The sequence below is a fragment of the Berkeleyomyces rouxiae genome, assembly GCF_048999995.1.
Source record: "Berkeleyomyces rouxiae strain 22BRR77 chromosome Unknown BrBRR77_ptg000001l, whole genome shotgun sequence".
Lineage (NCBI taxonomy): Eukaryota > Fungi > Ascomycota > Sordariomycetes > Microascales > Ceratocystidaceae > Berkeleyomyces > Berkeleyomyces rouxiae.
Genome location: NW_027396491.1, coordinates 3,084,838 through 3,104,534, shown reverse-complemented (window position 1 = coordinate 3,104,534; position 19,697 = coordinate 3,084,838). Strand labels below are relative to the sequence as shown.

The 19,697-nt window shown below is 51.9% G+C and overlaps 8 protein-coding genes across 8 annotated transcripts; 4 read left to right on the top strand and 4 right to left on the bottom strand.

The window, feature by feature from the left end:
- Positions 1-639: 639 nt before the first annotated feature.
- Positions 640-978, top strand: BROUX77_000896 (uncharacterized protein; the record flags this gene model as incomplete). Its single annotated transcript, XM_073753550.1, has 1 exon — positions 640-978. The coding sequence occupies one exon, from the start codon at positions 640-642 to the stop codon at positions 976-978; it is 339 nt and encodes a 112-aa protein (XP_073609131.1).
- A 168-nt stretch (positions 979-1,146) lies between these two features.
- Positions 1,147-2,133, bottom strand: BROUX77_000895 (uncharacterized protein; the record flags this gene model as incomplete). The annotated part of the gene is made up of 3 exons (XM_073753549.1): positions 1,147-1,649; positions 1,711-2,022; positions 2,094-2,133. 3 exons carry the CDS (start codon positions 2,131-2,133, stop codon positions 1,147-1,149), a joined length of 855 nt encoding a protein of 284 aa, XP_073609130.1.
- Positions 2,134-3,370: 1,237 nt separating this feature from the next.
- Positions 3,371-6,570, top strand: BROUX77_000894 (uncharacterized protein; the record flags this gene model as incomplete). Its single annotated transcript, XM_073753548.1, has 2 exons — positions 3,371-3,513; positions 3,573-6,570. The coding sequence occupies 2 exons, from the start codon at positions 3,371-3,373 to the stop codon at positions 6,568-6,570; spliced, it is 3,141 nt and encodes a 1,046-aa protein (XP_073609129.1).
- A 251-nt stretch (positions 6,571-6,821) lies between these two features.
- BROUX77_000893 (uncharacterized protein) lies at positions 6,822-9,765 on the bottom strand (the record flags this gene model as incomplete). The annotated part of the gene is made up of 3 exons (XM_073753547.1): positions 6,822-9,118; positions 9,183-9,510; positions 9,571-9,765. The coding sequence occupies 3 exons, from the start codon at positions 9,763-9,765 to the stop codon at positions 6,822-6,824; spliced, it is 2,820 nt and encodes a 939-aa protein (XP_073609128.1).
- Positions 9,766-10,348: 583 nt separating this feature from the next.
- BROUX77_000892 (uncharacterized protein) lies at positions 10,349-11,758 on the bottom strand (the record flags this gene model as incomplete). Its single annotated transcript, XM_073753546.1, has 1 exon — positions 10,349-11,758. One exon carries the CDS (start codon positions 11,756-11,758, stop codon positions 10,349-10,351), a length of 1,410 nt encoding a protein of 469 aa, XP_073609127.1.
- A 1,314-nt stretch (positions 11,759-13,072) lies between these two features.
- Positions 13,073-14,167, bottom strand: BROUX77_000891 (uncharacterized protein; the record flags this gene model as incomplete). The annotated part of the gene is made up of 4 exons (XM_073753545.1): positions 13,073-13,119; positions 13,175-13,480; positions 13,537-13,600; positions 14,135-14,167. 4 exons carry the CDS (start codon positions 14,165-14,167, stop codon positions 13,073-13,075), a joined length of 450 nt encoding a protein of 149 aa, XP_073609126.1.
- A 1,944-nt stretch (positions 14,168-16,111) lies between these two features.
- Positions 16,112-16,618, top strand: BROUX77_000890 (uncharacterized protein; the record flags this gene model as incomplete). Its single annotated transcript, XM_073753544.1, has 1 exon — positions 16,112-16,618. The coding sequence occupies one exon, from the start codon at positions 16,112-16,114 to the stop codon at positions 16,616-16,618; it is 507 nt and encodes a 168-aa protein (XP_073609125.1).
- Positions 16,619-17,300: 682 nt separating this feature from the next.
- BROUX77_000889 (uncharacterized protein) lies at positions 17,301-19,123 on the top strand (the record flags this gene model as incomplete). Its single annotated transcript, XM_073753542.1, has 2 exons — positions 17,301-18,249; positions 18,459-19,123. The coding sequence occupies 2 exons, from the start codon at positions 17,301-17,303 to the stop codon at positions 19,121-19,123; spliced, it is 1,614 nt and encodes a 537-aa protein (XP_073609124.1).
- Positions 19,124-19,697: the final 574 nt, after the last annotated feature.

Genomic DNA, 19,697 nt, shown 5'->3' with positions numbered 1-19,697 from the left:
CTTGGTGTTTTTAAATTCACGATATTTGGAAGAAATGGCCATCAAAAGGTTTGCTTTGACGTGATACTTCGTCTGGATTTTATACCAAAGCTCGGGCAAAACCGTTCTGAAGGAGCATGTTTCGTGATATTTGTGCTACCATGTTAGCCGCCCAAAACCTACCCATGTCAAAGAAGCATAAAGACAGGGGCCTAGGTCTATTGGTTATCTCGAGCTGATAATGCAGTCCAGGGAGACCCTTTCAAAAGCCGGGCTGGATATTAAGCGCCAACAAGGGGTGGGATGGGCGTGAACAAAAATCAAGTGATACCAGACTGTATGAATACATCATGGCTAAACCAATCGTCAAAAGATCCTCTCCGCATTCCTCAGATGCAACCAAACTCTGCAATACTACTGAAATAGTCCGACACTCAAGTCCCATGATTAAACCCCTTCATTGCAGCCAGGCGTGAATCTGCTTACTTTTCAAGAGAGACAGGGCGGTTTGCGTGAGACAGTGCTGCTCAATAGTTCTTGGCACCCACATATAAGCCAGATCTTCCGACTAAGCGGGATCTAACCTGAATCCATTGTGTTGCCATTTTCTACATTTCTGACAATTCTTCCACCCATCTACACAACTCTCCAATACAAAACATGCATCTCATCTCCCTCATGCTCCTCGCCTCCGCGGCACTATCATCCCCTACACCAGCAAGCAGCCCCGGTCTACGCGCCCGAACGCTCGACTACAAGACCTGCATCGGCGACGAAACCAGCTCCGACTGTGGAGACAACTTCACCTGCACGCCCAACCCACTCGCCGAATCAGAAGACGCACCGAAAATCTGCTTGCCAAGCCTGAGCTCTGGAAACATGTGCAGCGGCTTTGCGGGCTTTGCGTGCCCAGAAGCAGACCAAGTTTGCCTCGATTACCCATATGACGATTGTGATCCGAAATTGGGCGGCGCCGACTGTATCGGCTGGTGTATTTGAGTGTGAGAACTTTTGGGGTTTGATAGCTTCAACCGGGTTTAGCAGGCTAAATATCTGGAGACAAACAAGTCACAAGGGTCCTAGATCAGTTCAATGCAATCATGATAAATATTAATCATCTAAATGGTAGTCGAGATGCAAATGCAACAGTCTCTATCATCTCCTCCCTTAATCTACATGCTCGGCTCCCCAGTAGAATGTGTCGATATCCAAGTCAAGAAAAGCATCAGCATACTTTTCAGCCTTTTCATCGCCGGCAGCTCCCGCGCAGACTAGCAGCGGCATGAAGTGATCGCCACCATGGGGCGGGTGCATGTCATAAGAGCTGGGGAACTCGCGCCACTTGCTCAGTTTCGCAAGCCGGTCTGAGCGGTCGATGGTACCGACGGCATCGTTGAGCGCCTTTCCCCACGAACGGTTCTTGTGTCTCGTGACATCTGCATTTGCGCTCGTAGGATTGCGCATCATGTCAAACATAAGCCGGATGCTGTGGAAGCTGGCAAAGCCGGAGCCGAGAATGGCAATGTTCTGGTCGCGTAGTTTGCCGAGAGCGGCTCCGATGCGGAAGTGAGCCGCGGGGTCTTCGCTTTCGAGCACGGAAACTTGAATAATGGGGATGCTGGCTTCGGGGTGGATGAGCAGCATAGGAATGAAGACACCGTGATCCCAGCCTGGTCAAAGGTTAGCTGTTGTACACCAATTTGGTTGCATAATTGGCACCGGTGGTCTGACCTCTTTTGCTGTCAAGCTGAGGAATCAATCCCTCGGCAGTCAAGGCCTTGGCAATGTCTTGAGCAATCTCAGGCGAGCCGTCGGCATCGTATTTCAGCTTGTAACACTCGTCAGGAAAGCCGTAGTAGTCGTACAGGAGCTTATGCTTCTTTGCAGAGGAAATGGTGGGCGTGGTGGTCTGCCAGTGGGCAGTAATCAAAATGATTGCACGGGGCTGGTTTGGCGTGCCAATGCCGAGAATCTTGGGCACTCTGTTCTTCAGAGAATAGATGATAGTTTCCTGAGAAGGGTCGCCCATGACGGGAAGGGGACCTACATCATAATTAGGGTTAGCGAGACAAACATGGCTCAGCCACAGCAAAAGAGTAAGGAATCTGACGTACCACCGCCGTGGCTAATACAGATAACCGGAGCTCTGGGCATTGTTGTAGCGGGTGTATGAGAGAGAGTATGAGATTGAGTCGAAGCGTAGTGGAAGGCAACACGGGCACTTTGAGCAGCAAGAAGACCGACGAAAGCGCGTTTGAAGAAGGTTAAACTAGAGGTTGAGGTCCAAAAAGAAGTAGACAATAGCATAGCAAACAAGCCACAGAGTCAAATAGAAAGAGAAGCCTATGTTTTATGAAGGGCGTAGGAGAAGTCCTAAATACGGCAGTGGCCAGTTAGCGGGGGCTATTTGTAAGTCGGACCGCGCCAGAGTTTCACGGGTTACCGAGCTTAGAGATTGAAAATAGGCCGATGGAGGGGACCAAATAACAATGCCGCGCGCTAGGGCTTGTATAAGCAAAAGGGGGGGGCGCGGCGGGAAAGCAAGAATAAAGTCCGTATAGAATTTGGTGTTGAGGCCAGTGGGTGCGTTTATCTTGCCACGACACACTGTCCAATAACTGTGGCTTCATAGATTGTATGTATGGATAGTCTATGCAGGGCAGACGGTCCGCAGGTGCATAAGGCGCCACCAAAATGGCAAACATGAACAACAGATGGCGTGCAGGCTGCCAGGCCCTAGACATAGCCGGCGTTATCATCTGATTTGCCATATTCTAGAACGCTCTCGGAAGAAACATGAAAAAAACCGGACGAAATCCCCCCCTTCTCAGGGCGCCGCCCCCAGCAAGGCAGCACGATTAGAAACATGCTGTCATGTTCCCGCGCGGCATCAAAGCGTTTGTTTACTTGATGTGTGGAAACAAGGCTCAAGTCCCGCGCGGGAGTCTTAGCCGCGAGACATCCATGACGTCATGGCGTAAGACGCCGCGGCGCGTCTTTGGGTAGTTGTCAGCAAGGAGATGGTGGTCTCAATATTCAAATCAAGTTTATTTCTTGCGTGGCGCTCATGTCAGTTGAACAATAAAGACACCAAAATATATCAAGAACAAAAAGGCCAAGAGAAGCCGGAATAAAGTCCGCGGCCCCTCACTTTCGCAGGTTCTCCTGAAGGATCATCAAGCATGGCCATGAGAGACCCATATTTACCCGCGTGAGCTGACTGTATTAACCCTACACCCCACTTCCTGACCTCACGTGACACATTTCTGCCGCCTGCCAGCCGATCTTGCATTTCGGGCACCCTCATCGTGATGCTCGAGATGGACAACTCCCATCAACGACTGCTCAGTATATACCCTCATTTTAAACTCTCGGTTACGCGGATTCAAAGATGGCTGGTCCTCCAGATACCGCAAGACCCGATCTGGAGGCAGTAGAAGAAGATGCCCGCCAATATGCTGTTCTCCTGAGTGACCCCCAACTACAAAAGAAGCGTGTTTGTCCTGGCCTTTCTTTGCCTTACGATGTCTGGGAGTGGCCCATATTTGTCTGGGAGTCCTCCTACTATTGCATGCTAACAGCTATCTTTATAGATTTGCCAATCGTCCACAGAACCTTCATAAGACACTGCGTTTCTCCGAGCTCTACACGGCCCTGTTCGATCCGCTTATGCAGATACAGAAAAGGTCTACAGATCAAGGGAGCCATCCAAAAGCTCGCGGTACTCATGCGTCCAAGATCACGCCCTATGAGCAAAAGCGGCATGTGATTGATGGCTTCATCAGCCGATGGCGCAAAGAGGTCGGCAACGACTTCTTCCCCGCCATGCGCTTGATTCTGCCAGACAAGGACAGCCATCGCGGCGTGTACGGCTTGAAGGAAAACGCCATTGGGAGGCTACTCGTCAAGCTCATGCAAATAGACAAGAACTCGGAGGATGGGTACAGCCTTTTGCACTGGAAAATCCCGGGCCAGTCGATGGCTGCGCGCATGGCGGGCGATTTTCCTGCCCGCTGCTATGAAGTCCTTGCTAAGCGCCCCATGCGCATAGAGCCTGGCCCAATGACTATAGCCGATGTCAACGAACAGTTAGACAAGCTGATTGGCGCATCTGGCGAGGCTGAAAACCTTGAAATATTTCGTGGCTTCTACAACAACATGTGTCCTGAGGAGTTACTGTGGATCATACGCATTATTTTGAAGCACATGAAAGTAGGCGCGACTGAAAAGACGCTGCTGAATCTGTGGCATCGTGAGGCTGAAGCACTCTTCAATGTGTCATCAAGTCTGCAACGCATATGTTGGGAGCTATGGGACCACACAATATCATTGAACCAAGAAGTTACAGGCATAACTTTGGGCCAGTGCTTCCAGCCGCAGCTAGCCCAGTATCAGACATCAGCGTCTTTTGACCGTTTGGCCAAGTACCTGCGTCCTGAAGAAAATGATTCTGAATTCTGGATCGAAGAGAAGCTTGACGGAGAGCGCATTCAAATGCACATGGAGGCTGATTCTAGTGTTCTAGGGGGCAAAAGGTTTCACTGGTTTTCACGCAAGACGAAAGACTATACATATCTCTATGGCCAGACTCTTGCCCAGCGAGATTCTGCCCTGACCAAGCACCTTGAAGACTGCTTTGACAACAAAGTCGAAAGTATTATTCTTGATGGCGAGATGATCACTTGGGATCCAGAGAATGACATTATACTACCCTTTGGAACTCTTAAATCCGCAGCTCTCGAAGAAAAGAGGCGCACTGAAAATGAAAAAGGCCACCAGCCATTTTTCTGCGTGTTTGACTTGCTCCACCTAAATGGCCATGACCTAACCAAGTACACGCTCCGAGATCGATGGGCCGCTCTGGAGCGTGTCATCAAGCCACACCGTATACAGAATGACCAGGCCGGCGAAATGGAGACAGTCAAGGGTGTTTTTCGACGGCTGGAAATCCACAAACACATAGTAACTTCATCGGCAGCTGACATTGAGCCAGCACTACGAGATGTGATCAACAGGTCCTCCGAAGGTCTCGTACTCAAAAATCCGCGCTCCATGTACCGCCTCAACAGCCGCAATGATGACTGGCTCAAGGTAAAGCCCGAGTACATGAATGAATTTGGCGAGGCCCTTGACTGTGTCGTCATTGGTGGCTTTTACGGCTCTGGAAAACGCGGTAACATGCTGGCCAGCTATCTGTGTGGTCTGCGAGCCAGCGAAAACCACATAAAAGCTGGTGCACGACGGGAGAAGTGTTGGAGCTTTTTCAAAGTCGGCGGCGGTTTCAATGCCGATGACTACCAGACTATGCGCCATCATACTGAAGGCAAATGGCATGCCTGGGATCCCAAAAACCCACCAACAGAATTCATTGAACTGGGTGGCGTCTCGGGCCAGGCTGAGAGACCTGATGTATGGATTCGACCGTCGGAATCTATCGTGTTGGAGGTCAAAGCAGCCAGTGTCACAACAACTGATTCTTATGCCAAAGGCAAAACGCTGCGGTTTCCAAGGCTGCGGCGCATTCGCTTGGACAAATCATGGGATATGGCACTGAGCATAGACGAGTTTGATGCTCTCAACGCCAGGGTTGACGATGAAATCAGGCGCAACAAGGAAATGACGATTGAGAATCGCAAGCGTACACGCCCGACAGCTAAACGTCCCCGCCGAGCACTGGTCATCGCTGGCGCCGAGGATGAGACGGCGACAAAGAAGCGAGCGGCAGCTGACATTTCAAATGCGAGTCTGTTCAGCGGGCTCAAGTTTTGTGTCATGAGTGACGCCGCAAAGCCGCTCAAGACAACAAAGGGCGAACTAGAAGCTCTGATCAAAGCGCACGGAGGCATCATCAAGCAGCGCGCTGGTGACGTGCCGGAAGCCACTATGGTTCTGATTGCCGATAAAAAGCTGGTTCAAGTGGCCAGTGCGATAAAAAAGGGCGGTACTGATATCGTGAGACCCCAGTGGGTGCTGGACTGTGTTGCGCAAGCCGGTGGGGGGTCGATCTTACCCTACGAAGGACCCCGACACTTGCTTCATGCCACCCCCAACACAGAAGCCCAAGTACCCGGCACAGTAGACATGTACAGCGACAGCTTCGCACGCGACGTTTCCGTTGCCCAGCTCACCGACCTATTTGCCCGCATGCCCAAAGCCGAAGCCGTGCCCTCGAACCACACAGCGTTCCTCGCCACTCTGGCGCAGCGCGGCTACAACATCAGCGCAGGCCTCAAAAGCCATCTTTTCAGCGGCACTACCGTGTTCTTCTGCCAGGCTGCGCCTGTGGATGCCGCCGGCGGCCTGGGCGCTGCAGTGCAGGCTGGCCTGTACAGAGACCAGCTGCGGCTCGAGAGTTATGTGCGTTTCGGTGGCGGCGTGGTGGAAGCTGCGTTGCATCGCGGTGTCACGCACGCTGTTATCGTCGGCGATGATCCCGATTGTGCTCGACGTGTACGGGACAATGTGTGCGCGCAGGTTGAGGGCTGGGCGGACAGTGAGAGCGAAAGGGTGATTGTGGTCTGGAGCAAGTGGATCGAAGACTGCTGGAGGAAAAGCACGGCTTCCGGTACGGAGGCATACCTGGTTTCTTAGGTTGTGAGAGGCTGTTCGTGTTTATAAATAATCTGGTATCATAATTTGGGTTCTCCATCAACGCCGCCGCCGTGCTGTTAAATCTCAAGACATGTAAAAAAGGAAAACGAAACAAAAAGAACAAGCATATCCCAAGCGCTCGCATTTCCCACCAAACAAAAGAAATAGCAAAAAACAAAGAAAGATGCGCCGCCTTACTTCCGTCTGGGTACCGTGGCCCGCAACTTTACATCCGTTCACAAATCGTTACATCACTCACAGTCCACAAATGTCTCCATCCCCGACTCGCCATCCCGATCGTCATCCTCCCACACCGTACCTGGGCCACCATCCCCACCGGGGTGCTGCAGCCTCCTGTCCTGCACGTCTCCTGGTCCGTCAACCACTACGCCATGCTCTTCACCAGCTGCGCGGAAAACAGGCATCTTACGCACGACCCGCAGCGGCATAGGCATCAGCGGACTGCGCGGCGCCGAGCCAATCGAGAAGACCGGGCTCATCCAGCGCTCGCCCTTGCGCGCAAGTTCCTTGTACTCGGCCGCTTTGGCGGGGACCGAGGTGCCGCGGGCGTCGGGCAGCTTGATGTGCGGGAACAGGCTGTCGTCCGTCAGCGTCCAGCTAATGTGCGTGCACCGCTTGGCGGCAGCATGTGGCGTCAGCGTGTGCGAGGGCCCGCGGCCAGTTCTCGTGCCGAGCAGGGCGGCGCGTGCGTTGCGCGGCGAGCTGGTACTGTCGACGAGGCTGTGGGAGTCGCGCTCGCGCTGGCGCCGGCGTTGGTGGCGGTAGATGCGGAAGACGTGGCGCGCGGCTTTGGCGTAGCGGCGGAGCTTGCCGGCGGGGCGACGGTTGAGTTCGCGGGCGCGGCTGGCGTGCGCGGTAGCGTTTTGGTGGATTTCCCAGAGGAGCGCGTCGAGCTGGGCGACTTTGTCGCGAATAAAGCGCTCGGCTGCTTCCTTGAGGGCGTTTCGCAGTTCGCGGATAACAAACGGGCGGAAAAGGTGGTGCAGGATCTTGTGGCTTGATTCGAGAATATTGACTTCCAGGCGTGAAACATCGACAGACACAGCTTGCAGCTGGAACCATTTGTAATCGGCATTTGGCGGAGACTTGGGACGAAATCCCTTTTCGGAAGCTGTGGAGGCCATGGCAAGCGTGATTCTCACAGCCAGGCCCTCGCCAGGAAGCAACAGATCGGCAATGCCAGAGTCACTAATGGGCAGAAACCCGGCCTTGCGGTTCACGTGATAAGCGATGCCGCGAAGGTCGAATTGAATGCCGGACAAGAAGATATCACAGACCTGCTGCAAAGCATTCTTGTTTTGGAGATCGAGTGATTTACGACCCCAGTTGATTTGGGTCTCGCTGCGCCACTGGGCCGTATTAGGCGTGAAGTTGTCGGACTCAAGGACCAGGTTCTCAACAATGACGTCGAAATCAGCCGATGAAAATTCGATGCGCGGAAGGGGAATGTAGGAGAGCTTGGCTAGAAGGGACGGCAGGAATACTTCAAACAGATCCTTTATCAGGTGCGGCTTGAACTGAATGTGGCCATCGTCGCCCTCGCCAAGACTCTTGAAGACTTTCTTGACCGCTTTGCCAAAAGCGACGTTCTGCTCGTCTTCGTCGAACTGCAGAGCTATGAATCGTATTTCGTCGGCGATCTGGTCTGTTTGCTGCTTGTATCGAGTGCGCAACAAAGTGTGGCCGATGCTGTAGAGTTCCTCCCAGTCATCAGCGCAGTCATCCTCGAGGATATAACCCGGGTTCAGCAGGCAGCTGCGAATAAAGTCATTCATGTCGCTAAACCAATCCAGGAGGTCCTCGTCTTCGTGGGCAGCAGAGCACATGGAATACGCGGCTTCAATGAGGCCGTCCAGAGAGGTTCCGTTGGCGAAACGTTCGATAAGGAGTTTGATATCATACTCTGCCTCCTTGAGAGCAGCTGGTGCCTCATCATGCGTTTCCCGGAGAGTTTCCTGACTGTCTTCAGCCAAATTCAAGGCATAGTGCTTATAGCGCTCGCCCAAGTCTAACAACGCGGTCACAGCAACGCGGTAGTCTCCGTTGTGCTGGCACTCTTGGAGGAGCTTCTTCAGGCGAAAGACTACGCTTTCCTGTCTAGCCTTAGGGACTTTACGCTGGAAATACTCCTTGGCATCCCTGCGCATCTTTTCCTTGCGGCTCTTTGTCCTCTGGCTATCCTGGCGCTTCATTGCCTTTTCTGAGGGTTTCCGCGCAGCAATTTTCAATGCCTTTTTCCGCATCTCTTTTCCGCTCAGGCGCCGACGCCGCGAGTTTGCGGGCGCCGCCAAATTCACAGCAGCGCGCTCGAAGCTATCGGTGAGCTCGCGAGCTTCGAGGCGGCTTTGGTCAATCATGTTTCGTGCACGCGTGCGGAAGCCGGAGATGTCTGGTTCAGAGTACCATACGTCGTCCTCGGCAGGCTCATCAATCTGAGCCAAGTCTTCTGCCTTGGGGCGGAATATCCGGCTTGCCGTGGTGGCGGCATCTGAGGCAATTTCACGGAAGAGAATGCCGGCATCCCTTACTAATGTGAGCATATATGTTAGCATACTGAGAAAGTGGCTTTCATCGCATGTGGCGTGACTTACGCAGCTTACGGAACTGGCCGTTGGTCACAATCAAATTGGCTAGGACCTTGAGGGACCTTAGAGCCTTAGACACATCTGCCCTGTTCCCCATGCGTGAAACCGGGCGGCCAGGAACCTTCAAATCAATGCGGTCCACACCCTGAAGATGCCACCAAGCATCCTGCAACAAGTTGCCCTCGTTCTTAGAGAGCAAAAGATCTTGACCACAGCGGATCAGCCCACACAAATCTTGTAATAAAAGCCGCCCATCTTGCGAGACAGCAGGGGGCGGGTTCCTGATGAACGGCTGGTTCAGCAGACTGTTGATAGCCACATCTAATTGGTCGTTCTACAAAGAGGCGCATGTTAGAACGCAATATTCGACGGCAACAAGAATAGAGCAACTTACTGACGGACACTTCCCGGCATGAAACGCGCTGGCGATTCCGTACAGCTGCAACTTGCGCGCGACATCGGCATCCTTGACGCTGATGTCCGTCGGCCGGTTGACGCGCTTCTCGTGAGCCAGCGACCACGACGACGGCGACTTTCGCGGCGGCTTGTGCCCGTGTCCGGCGGATGGTTTGGCTGCCGAGTGCGTCATCGGAAGCTACCGCGGGCGAGCATGCGCCGCGGCAGGTCAAAAGTGAAGGAGGGCGAGGGTGGGCTTGGCGAGGAGCGGCGACGATGATGCGGCGGCGGCGGCGGAGCGATTGGCGCGCGTGGGCAAGCCGGCGTGCAAAAAAAAATCCAAGACAGGCTGGACTGCAAAGACTCTGCGACAATAAAAAACAACTGCGCCAGTCTTCTTTTTGTAGCAGAAAATAAGACGTGGGTCAGGTCGGTCGCCAAGGTAAACAGGGTGCGATCGCCAAAATCGAAGCACGTCAAACATGCCAATCACCTCGGGCTCGTGCAGGGATCTTAGTCATCCATTTTGGCCACCTGCAGATGTGCATTTTGCCTAAATGCGGTGAATGAAGGCCCATCTCACATCAGCCCCGACATCAGTTATGTGGTCGACTATTTGCATAACCAGAAGTAGACGCATCGGCCACAAATGTATTATCCACTCTAAATTACATATGTACACACATCTGTGAAATCACCTCCAAAACCCCCGCCCGAACAACGGCATTTATAGCCTTTAGCCCTCTTGCCGCCAATGACCCTGTCCCCTGTCCTCCTCAGCATACTGGTGTCCCAAAGCCTTCGGTCCAGTGTAGGCCACCCATCACGGGGATGAGAATCATAAATCCGCCCGCGAAGCTGGCCATGCCGTAGATGTATGCCCTCCTTGTGCCCAGCGTCGATAGCTCCGCCACCCATGTCGAGACCGTGGTCAGGCAGCCACAAAAGCCGTCGCTGAAGCCTTCCAAGATCTGGCAACCAACAACGCTGTGAATCGGCACGTGCATCACGTCAAAGAAGGCTCCCAGAAGCGCTGTGCCCAGCATGTTTGCCGCCAGCGTGCCCAGCGGGTACCTCCTCCCTGCATTGAAGGCTGCGAGGTGAAACCTCAGAATCGTCCCCAGCGGCCCAATGATCAAGCTGAACAGCGGCTTGCCGCGCCAGTGGTCGTGCGGCGGCCAGGCCGTCATGAACGCCGCTCCAATCCAGCACCCGTAGCCCAACAGCGCAAACACAATGTCCAGCCCCGGCAGCACGCGCCCCGGAATCCCGTGGATCCCGATACGCAAGTGACTAAGCCCCCGTGCCGCGTGCATGCCGCAATAGAAGCCAGCCAGCGACATGGCCGGATTCAACACCGCAACAGCGGCAAACGCCATGAACGAGTCCCCCCGTGCGCGATCCTGCGAATCTGCTGGCAGCTCGTTCACAGCGGCCAGGAAGGCGTCAAGCACAAATGTTGAAAACGACGTAAAGGATCCGCAGAAGCCCGTGGCTAGCCCAATATACAGCGGAAGGGTCTTTTTAGCTTTAACGTAGTCGGCTAGCTGCACTAGATTCACTGGATCGCCGCGAAGAGGAGCACCAGCCCGGCCCTCACTCTCACTCAGGGACTGCATGAGGTCGAGGTTGGTGTCTTCAATATCAACGCCCTCTCCGTTGTGTGCCGTGTGTGCATTACTCTCAGGAGACCGACTTTCCGAGGTGTTAGCTGGGCCAGGCCTTGGTAGAGACTTGGGCTTTGGTTCCGGCCCCGACTCTGGCTCCGTCATTTCCCGACGCACCGCCTCATCCTCCTGGCGGACTTCTTCCCGAGTCAAAAACGCCATGTGCACCGGTGCCTCCTCAGTGCCGAGAATCTCAGTCTGCACCGTCTCGACAAACAGCACACGCTCCTCCAGCAGGAACCCCATCACAAAGCTGCCCGCCACATTTGCCCAAAGCACGCCAAATGAAACCGGGGCGTTAGGATACTCGGTCAATCCAATCATGCCCAGGCGTGCAAGCACGCCAAAGATGGACCAGAAGATGAGATGACCGTGAATTATAGCCTGGTTCCTCCATTTGGCTAGCAGCGGCGCGGAGTGTGTGGCTGTCTGTGCAGCTAAAGACTTATCTGCCGCGGTAGTTGGTTGGGAATCCGGGGAGGCATTTCTGGTCGGCCGAGTCGCCGACGAACTTTGCATTGAAGATTGAGAAGTGGCCATCATCGGAGACTTCACTGGCAGCGTCTTCAATATAAAAATGCCGGTTACGTCGGACGAGTAATTCAAGTTCCTCAACAGGAAAACCCACGCAAAAAAGAAGGAAGGAGGGAATCCTTATATCTCAAGCAACATAATGAGCGGCGATGTCGACCATTTTTCCGCGCGACGAAGATTCTGTTGATCAAAATCCGTGAATCAAGCCAATATCAGTCATTTTTGAGTACTTCCCCGAAGCCATGCCTGACATGATCTTAACCCTAGTCTTGTCAGGGGTTATCCTATTCATGGGCATCTCCAAATATTGTGCCCGAATTTTGCCGGCCGGACGAAACCACCCTTAACATTCCTCGACATCAAGAAAATGGGAGATATCTAAGCGCATGCCAGCTTGATTGAACCTGATCTAGATACCATATGTACATATGTATGCACTATCCTCAGATGTGTATGCATGTACATTAATCAAGTCTTGGTATCGAAAACAACGACCTGCGCCGTAAAAAGTGCCAAGATTCAAGACCCCACAGGAACAAAAGCTTGATTCAACGACATGGAATTATATCTCCACTAAGTAGAGAAACCTGCAAGGCAAGGCAAGGATCATGCTACCCAGACTTCACAATCACAACTTTCTGGGTCTTAATGGCAGACTTTTTTTTTTTGGAGCATAAGCTCCAGATCAATTGATCAGAGCTTTCAGCGATTTCATCGAGCATGAACTCCTTGCCTTGACAGGGGGTAAACAGAAGACCCTCAATGAAAGGCCAGATTATAGTGTCATTAAGTAGTGATCTTGGGGTTGGACTTGATGTGTTGTGTCGGGACTTTGTGCAGCTAGGGATGTCTTTGTTTCGCATCTAATAACTGCGGTGTATGTAGTTAGAGGTACATGTGTATGTACATACACCCTCATGTACATCGTAAGCGCATAGGGCCAGAGTGTATCCGGAACCCGTCTTCTGTTCCTGACAATTCAAGCAATGGAGCCACACTGTTGCAAGACGGCAAAGTCGTCACTACAAGTACATACATAACACACGCACAAATACATAATCACAGAGCGCAGACAGCTTGTTATCACCAAGATGATGTCGAGGAACAGTCGTTACTCTCTTCATGCTTTACCCGTTGATAAGCCGTCTAATTGCGCTGTGATCGTAGAGTAAAGAAGACAAGAAAAACAAGCATGGTACAGAAACAACCTGTCCAACTCCAGAAAAGATAGATCCTTGAACTCCGGTTCCGAACTTTTTAATGGTTCATTTAACTTTTTTGGTGTTACGTATGAAACATTTACTCGTCATCCTCCTCCTCGGCCTCCAGAGTGGTCTGGGCGATACCTGGAAACATAGTTAGCATTGTGAATAAGCCTCGGGCCTGGGGTCATCAACTTACGGTCCAGATCACGCTGGCCAGCCTCAGTGATGCGGCGACCACCCTTCTCCTCGTCCTGCTCAAGGACACCGATCTTCTCCAGAGCCTGGACAATCTTGCGGTCGACGTTGCCGGAGGCATCAATGTGCTTGGAGGGACGGACACCACGGTTCTTGGCGGTACCGTGGACCTTGCGGAGACGGCCGACACCGACGGTCTTGCGCAGGTAGACGTGGCGAGCGACCGAGGCGGCACGGACGTAGAACCAGTCAATGTTCTGGGGGGGCAGCTCACGGCTGGAGCCGGTCTTCACGGTATCAACCCAACCTATACATTGATTAGTGTACTATTCGTTGAGAAGAGTTGGATAAATTAATGCTTACCGGGAATGGGCAGCTTGCCCTGACGCTTCAGGAAGGCAGCATAAGCGCCAATGAACTTCTGCGCCTACAGTTTACAAGATCCGCTATTAGCAAATATTCCGTCATCAGAGGTCTTTCGACCCCCTCACGCCTGCTCCATGGATCCCATATGTATCTCGACAACGAGAAACTGTGTAGATGCAGCAGTCATCGGCCGGTGGCGAGTCCCTTGTCAGCACCTGGTAGAAGTCGTTACGATTGCGTTGGAATGCATTGATGTCGAGATCGATCGGTGGAGATTACATCGGTTCGAGTGCAGCATAGAGGCTAGCATGATGTTCCCTGAAGCGGGTGCATTTTCAGCGTAGCTATTCGATCGGGTTACGAAATTGCATCGAGTTGGCTTTCTCATAAGCAAGTCGCTTGCAAATGTGATGTTCCGGATAATTACATGGATGACCTTTCAGCTTCATCCATTTCGCACAAATTGCAGAATCGTAGTTTTCGGCCACCGATGGCTTCTCGGTCGGTTGGTTGTGACAAGGGGATTTTCGCTCCATGGCCGGGACGTCTGCATCTCCAGGTCATTCTTTTCGAGGGAAATTCAAGGAAAACCTACATCAACGTCGCGAACGGAAACACCACCGAACATTTTGACTGATTTTTATGGTCTGAAGGGACTTAAAAAAGGAGGTTATGGAGATGTCGTGAGACTGGGGCTGTTTAGAAGAAAAGAAATGCAGGTAATCATCCAATGCTCAACCCCTTCGACGCTAGCACGAAAAGAAAAACAGTTTGTGTGTGGAGTTTCTACTTTGGGCATACCTAGGGCTCATGGCCCCACTTTGAAGTGGCATGGTTTATTCTCGGCTAATCTTGAGTTTATGTGGGTCTGCTCCTCTCTAGACAACGATCCTTTGGGTGGCCTTGTCAAACTACAAGGGCAGCAGACCAAGGTGCAACGCCACAATATACAACTTAGAACATTATTATTATTATTTCGTTTTACGTCGCAGTGGGCTACAACTTAGAAAACACAACACAAGTTCTAAGTAACCACGAACAAAATCATGTAAACGTCTTGGATCGTCATGAGAGCGTTATGAAACCGGCACAAAGCCATCGCGTGCCTGCCATGAAACGCCATGAACCGACATGTGATTATTAAAAGGGCACCATTGAGTGAAGACCCTTACGAGTTGCCCTAAACCAGAGTCTTGTACTATTGCCAATAGGCTACCCACTACTGTCGATATATTGCTAATACTTTCAACTCTGACTGATGAGGAGATGACGATAGGGCGATAATGACAGACCTAACCCTTATAACTGATGATGGATACTTGGAGTTTTGGATATAAAAGGCACTAGATACTCTGGAGTTAAACAGTTCAGTTTTGCTCTGAGAATACATCCACTTTTTCACCCGCTTAACTCATTCACACATTGACAGGCCCTTGTACTACATGCGGTACAAAGTACAAGGAGTGTCAGCTCATCGGCGCCTGAGGGGCAAGTGGCATATTGATTGGGTTTTTTTGATGCCAGGTAATCAGCTTTGAAAAAAAAAGCAAACAAACAAACAAACAACCCAAGTAATCAGTCGTTGTCTAACTCAACTTCTACAATCGTGTTCGATGTCGTTTCGTCCCGTGTCAGCTCATGACACAACACACTACAAGTATCTCCGCTCCTGAACCCTCAAGAGAATGTACGAGGTGTTTCCGTGTCAAGCCTGACCGCTGTTTCATCAAGTCCGCCATCCATCACAATGCAAATGGCAGCGACTTTTTTTAAGTTTTGTGATGAATGTCGGCAGACACAGGTGGCAAGTCGGTGGAGGCCCCAAAAAGGTACGCGATCATAGTCTCCTACGTACATACATACCTATGATGCGATAACTAATCCCGAGTTCTCTTAGTGCAGTACTACCCTCGTGGTCACATCAGCGACGATGATTCTGCTGAGAGTCAGGCTCGCACTGATAGAAACAAGTTGCAGCGAGACCACCGGTCTGCTCGACGCCAGGGCGAGGTGCCTACACCTACGCCGTCTATAAAGGAATTTGTCCGTCCTCGCCGCGAGGATTAACCTTCGGCCCACTTGCTTGATGACACTACTCTTCCGAGGCCCCCACGCTAGAGGTCGAGTAGTGCGGATGAAGATCTCGCGCACTTGGATCCAATAGGTACGACTATAAAATTTGTCACCCCTTCTTACTCTTACTTGACTGTTTCATTGACTGTTCAAAGATTGCCCTCCTATCTCTCGACGACCGCGACAGTCTACCCTCGACACAGCATCCACTTCAAGTCGTCGGCCTCCGTCGCAGCCAAACTTTTACGATGACAGACGAGAAGCTCCTACCAAAGCAGTTTCTGATGGCGAGTGGGACAATATCAAAGGGTTCCATGACGCTGTCAGCAAAGTTGTCATAGAGACATGCGACCGCTGTAATGAGAGGTAGCTCGAAATGAAAGTTTTGGGAGGTATTTGTCCTCGCTGCAAGCGTGTCAATAAGACCAAGACCAAGAAAAACAGTGTGGCGGGTGAGACCGTTGAGATTTGGCCGTACCTTTACTCGGCGGACAACCATATGAACCCCGGTGTGGCCTCATTGACACTACCGGAGCTGAGCCAGGTCGAAGAGATGCTGATTGCGCGTGTGCAAATCTTCATGGAAGTTCGCCGCGTGCGTGACCAACAATACAGGTACAGTGGGCATGCTGTTAACTTCCTGCAGAACGTTGTCAAAGTCTACGACCAACTGCCACTCTTTCCCCGGGACCCTGACACTATAATCCTGAAGCCGTCCAATTTCATGTCCGACTCTCGTCTTGCTACGCAGTTTGTCCGTGACTTTCGGGTGCGCCAGGGCGCCGTTCGCCAGCGGCTTTGTTACCTCAAGCGGAACCATCGTGGGTGTACAGACGTCACCGTTGATGAGAACATTCTCTCTCAGCTTCCTGAGGATGGAAACATAACGAATGGCATTGCCATGCAAAAGGAATTGGCTGTTCAAGTTGGACCTGAGGAGAATTCTACTGTAGAACCTGCCCCGGACCTGTCTGTCGTGCCGAATCTCGTTGATGAAGTCGACTAAGTCAGCCATCTCCGCGACCTGCTTTCACGTCGCCCGGGGCCACTCCCCATTCCTGTCCCCGACCACATTACTGCGCCATCGTTTCGGGCCACGCCTATTTCGGGATGGAGCCGTTCCCGGGCCATCTTGAGCCTTGCGTTCCCCACGCTTTTTCAGACTGGTGAGGCTGGTTACGTTGCGCCTCGCCTTCGGGACGTCTCCTATTCTGATCACGCGCTGCACTTGATGAAGTACAAAGATGGACGCTTTGCTCGACATCCACGTCTGCGTTATGTTTTATTCAACTCTATTATGCGTGAAAAGGTTACTGCACGGAGTCGTTATTTCAGCAGTCGGTGCGACAGAGCATACACGTTTGATGAGCTAGAGAATCTGTTTCGTAAGGATGATCCTGAGCCTGTGCGGTTGTTGAACTCTATCGTCCGCTATTCAAGTCAGCTAAATAGTACCCACCCGTATTGGTCATCTATGCGTGGGAAGCTGGAGGCTAATGTGAGGTTTTTGGGATGTCCGGCACTGTTTGTCACCGCCAGCGCTGCTGACTTGCACTAGGATAGCTTGCAAAGGTCCATGGCGCGGTATGAAGAGTGGAGGTTGGCGAACGGCAGTGATTGCGTGAGGATTTCTAGCGCAAACTTGAATGCGAACCCACAACCCACATATAGCTGCCCACCACTTCCACATGCGATTCACTCTCTTCATGAAGCATGTCATTAAGAAGTGCCCGGGTTATGATGACTACTGGAATCGGTATGAATGGCAAGGCCGAAGAAGCTCCCATTGCCACGGGTTCCTGTGGATTCGTGATGCCCCGAATGTGGATGTAGCTGGCTACATGTTGAGCGAGTCGAATCGCGAAGACTTTGAAAAGTATTGGGGTTTCCGCTTGACTGCTGTCAACCCCACTCCCGGTTACAGTGTTGCCCATAATGAACGAAGCCCGTTGTCGCTGCCTGCTGATCAACAACCTAACGATATCAGCGCGCTGTCCTCTGTTGTGAATCGAGTGCAACACCATCTGTGCTCTGAAGCCTATTGTCTGCGTAAAAAGAAGGGCAGTCAAATAAAGGCATGCCGCTTCCACTTCCTTCGTCCTGAGCAGGAAACGCCGACAGTCACAAGGGCCGACAATGGATGGTATTCTTTTCATCCTGCTTGCAATGATCCATTGCTCAATTCTTTCCATCCCACCATCTCTCTGGGCTGGCTTGCCAACAAGGACGTCACTCCTTGCACGTCGACGCACGCAGTCATCAACTACATCGCTAAGTACTGCAGTAAGGCCGAGACGAAACCCCAGTCGTACAAAGAGATCGTGCAGCAGCTGCTGCCAAAGATTTCCACCAATGCTCCCTTGCAGTCGCTCGTCGCAAAAATGATGAATAAATTGATTGCGGAGCGTGATTGGTCTGCTCAAGAGGTTTCTCACATCCTCTTTAAGCTTCCACTGCAAGTTTGTTCTCGCGTTGTTGTCAATCTGGACTGTCGCCCTGCAGATGAGCAAGGAAGTTTTCACATGGTGGCTGTGGAGAATGTTGTCACTCGGCTCTCGCCTCAGCAGAAATATGAGGCTAGAACTGAATTTCTCGACATTACTCTACTGGAATTTCTTCAGAACTATGACCACTCCAGTAAGAAATTACGTCGGAGGCGGTCTTTGACTCGCTCGTGTGGTCAACTACTTCCCGCGCTACAATGCCGGTGATGACGCGCAGTTTGAAAACTACTGTCGCGTTAAGTTGATGCTTAACCATGCCTACGTCGGAGACATAATGCCCTCGAAGTTTTTCACCGGTTGTGAAACATACACTCACTGAGGCATATGGAAGATGTGAGTTAGAATGTCTACCACACCCTAATGACTTCTATTCAACCGTGGGACCTGAGGATGAGCCTGAGGATGAGTTTGAACCAGGCGATGACGCTGCCGAGGTTAGGGTTTTGGAAGATGCTGACTTTGCTGAACTGGCTCGCCGTCGACCCAATCAACAGAACGGTCGCGTAGAGGATCCTGATCGTCTTGGAGAACGGAACTTTGATCGCGTGCACGACTGGAGTGCTCACGTGGCACCTAGCGGTCTCCGTACTGACTTTTGGCGACAAGCCAAAGGTGACAGTCTGGCTGATCTTCTCGTGGATTTGTCTGACCTCAATTCGGCTGTCGATTCCCTTACGGATATCCAAAGGCAAATTTTCGACGTCGTATCGCGACATTACGGGCAAGTTCGCTCGGGAAGTAATCCGCCACAGCTCCTGTTGCATGTTGACCGTCGCGGCGGGACTAGAAAAAGCCATGTTCTCAAAGTTCTGCCTGCACACCTCCAGGATATGGCCGATGGTGACACATCTCCCATTCTTCGCGCCGCTCCGACTGGCATTGCAGCACATGGTATCCGCGGCAAAACTCTACATGCTCTCTTTCGTCTGCCTATCAATGCCGAACTCCAACCTCTCTTGGGAGATGGGCGCAAATCCTTGCAGAACGATCTGAGACATGTCGAGTAAATCGCGATTGATGAGAAATCCATGATCAGCCTGAAATCTTTGTCTTGGCTGGACAAACGCTGTTGTGAGGCGCCGCCAGAATCTGACAGGCCCTTCAGCGATATTTCAATCCTTTTAATGGGGGACTTTTTTCAACTACCTCCTGTCTTGCCAACCCCTTTATCATACAGCCGAAAAGGCCAAAGCAGAACACGTCTTACTAGGTAAAGCTTTGTACTCTCGCTTTGATAAAACCGTCCCATTGAATGCCGTCATGCGTCAGCAGGGTCAGTCCCCCGACGCCGTCCGCTTCCGTAACGCTCTGGACTACCTCCACGTGGGTATGGTTGACCAGGAGGATTGGAACACTCTTTCAAACAGGGCCCAGTCATCGAGCAGTGATGAACATTACCTCCCCCGATTTCGCCCTTGGAATGACTTACGAAGTGCCCAGGTTTTGATATAGACGGAAACAGTGTTTAGGTACATAGCCAAGGTAGAACTAAATAGAAATTGTTACAGGATTCTACACTGTTTGCAAGCGCCGCCCTTTAGCACCGCTGCACTACAGGCGAGGGGCTGACGATTTATTTTT